The sequence below is a fragment of the Medicago truncatula genome, chromosome 4, assembly GCF_003473485.1.
Source record: "Medicago truncatula cultivar Jemalong A17 chromosome 4, MtrunA17r5.0-ANR, whole genome shotgun sequence".
In the NCBI taxonomy this organism is placed as follows: Eukaryota; Viridiplantae; Streptophyta; class Magnoliopsida; order Fabales; family Fabaceae; genus Medicago; species Medicago truncatula.
In genome coordinates this window covers 49,726,259-49,727,765 of record NC_053045.1, presented here as the reverse complement: position 1 = coordinate 49,727,765, position 1,507 = coordinate 49,726,259, and the positions used below count along the sequence as shown (strand labels likewise).

Sequence of the window (1,507 nt, the reverse complement as noted above, 5' to 3'; positions counted from 1 at the left end):
TGGCGGCTTCGGCTCCTTAGACACGAGGTCATTGAAGGCGGCTTGTCTATCCGTAAAAGCAAAATGTAATTTCTCCATCTCACCAATCTTGTTGTTGTTCCATTCCCACAAGGCAGTGGTAACGTACAACCTTTAAAAAAAAACATGAAGAAAGTGGTCGAGAATTAAGCAAAGACACATGGTGTTGGAATGTGGGTTAAGTGGTGGAGCACCTCGGAGGGGGAAAAATGTCTGACATATACATATTTCGGGCAAAGTAAAATGAACAACAGCTCTATTGTAGCAAGTTGCAATAATGTGACTCATATCCGGTAATGTCAACCACTTATCTTCAAGCGTAATTCCACTTAGAGGGTGTAAACCATTTAAGATATATTTATAACGCTCGTGCGTAACATATATTGGCAATGTAGTCACTCTTATGGTTTTTCGTACGTACTATGTTCTTTTTGACTTTTTCGGTAAAAATATTTTTGTTAAAAATTGTGTATCATAAAAAAGTAATTTTATTTAGCTCAAAAAAAAAAAGTAATTTTATATTTTTTTATGGTATCTAAATTTTCCAGTCATTGTTCAACCTTTCTTCTGTCATTCCAATCGCAACTTCGCCGTCGCCGTATTGTCACTTTGCCACCCTATCACAACCGTATGCTTCTCTCTTCGCCACTGTATCTAATCCACCCTTTCTTTGTTGTTGAATAGCTATCTATCTGTTGCACATCGTTCTTTTCCTTTCTCCTCTTTCCATCACCCTCGACAATGTTTCCTCTTTTTCTGAAGAATCTCTCCTTTCTCCCTTCTTGTCTTTCTCGCAAGGTTTTTACCAGAATTCAAGTGGGTCAGTTCTCATCATCTTCTTCTTTTCCTGAGGTTTCAGTATGGTGGCACCTTGACAGCTGTGTCGTGCCTTCTGGGATTAGCTATTCGAAGGTAGCACCTTCAACTACGGTTGCCCTTAGAGCGAACGGGATTATGGGTAATACTTATGGCGATTTTAATTCTTCTGAGGTCGACAAAGAGGCTCTTAATTCAACCAACTTTTCTCTACACGGATCCATTACCGATTCCTCTTCTGTCAAACATAAATTAAATACCGGTGAGTTTTCCTTACCCTTCATTTTCTTTATTATTAGAACAAATTAACCTGAATCCATGTTTTAATTTGTCTGTTGCAGTTGGAAAGAACAATAGGTATAAGCATTTTCTTATGGATCTTAATGATTGGGTTTCCGCAAATCCTCCACCCGTACACCTCTTTTTGATATTTGCTAGTGAAGAATTCTCTAGTAGTGGCATATTGCACCGGTTAAGAATGTGCAACTACAATATCTTGCTTGCATGTCCAGGAATGCCTCATGTTGCTCTTTGCCATGCACCAACTATAATGTGGGACTAGTCTTCGTTGCTCGAGGGGGAAGACCTTACAGGAAAACATTTCAACCATCCTCCTGATGGTCCAACTAATTCACGGTATGGAAACTCAAATGTGCCTCTTGAAAACCCCTTC

The 1,507-nt window shown here is 39.3% G+C and overlaps 1 protein-coding gene across 1 annotated transcript; it reads left to right on the top strand.

Annotated features, from left to right (window-relative positions):
- Positions 1 to 555: 555 nt before the first annotated feature.
- On the top strand, positions 556 to 1,507 carry LOC120580232 (uncharacterized). The gene is made up of 2 exons (XM_039833772.1): positions 556 to 1,096; positions 1,176 to 1,507. Exons 1-2 carry the CDS (start codon positions 760 to 762, stop codon positions 1,394 to 1,396), a joined length of 558 nt encoding a protein of 185 aa, XP_039689706.1. The 5' UTR covers positions 556 to 759; the 3' UTR covers positions 1,397 to 1,507.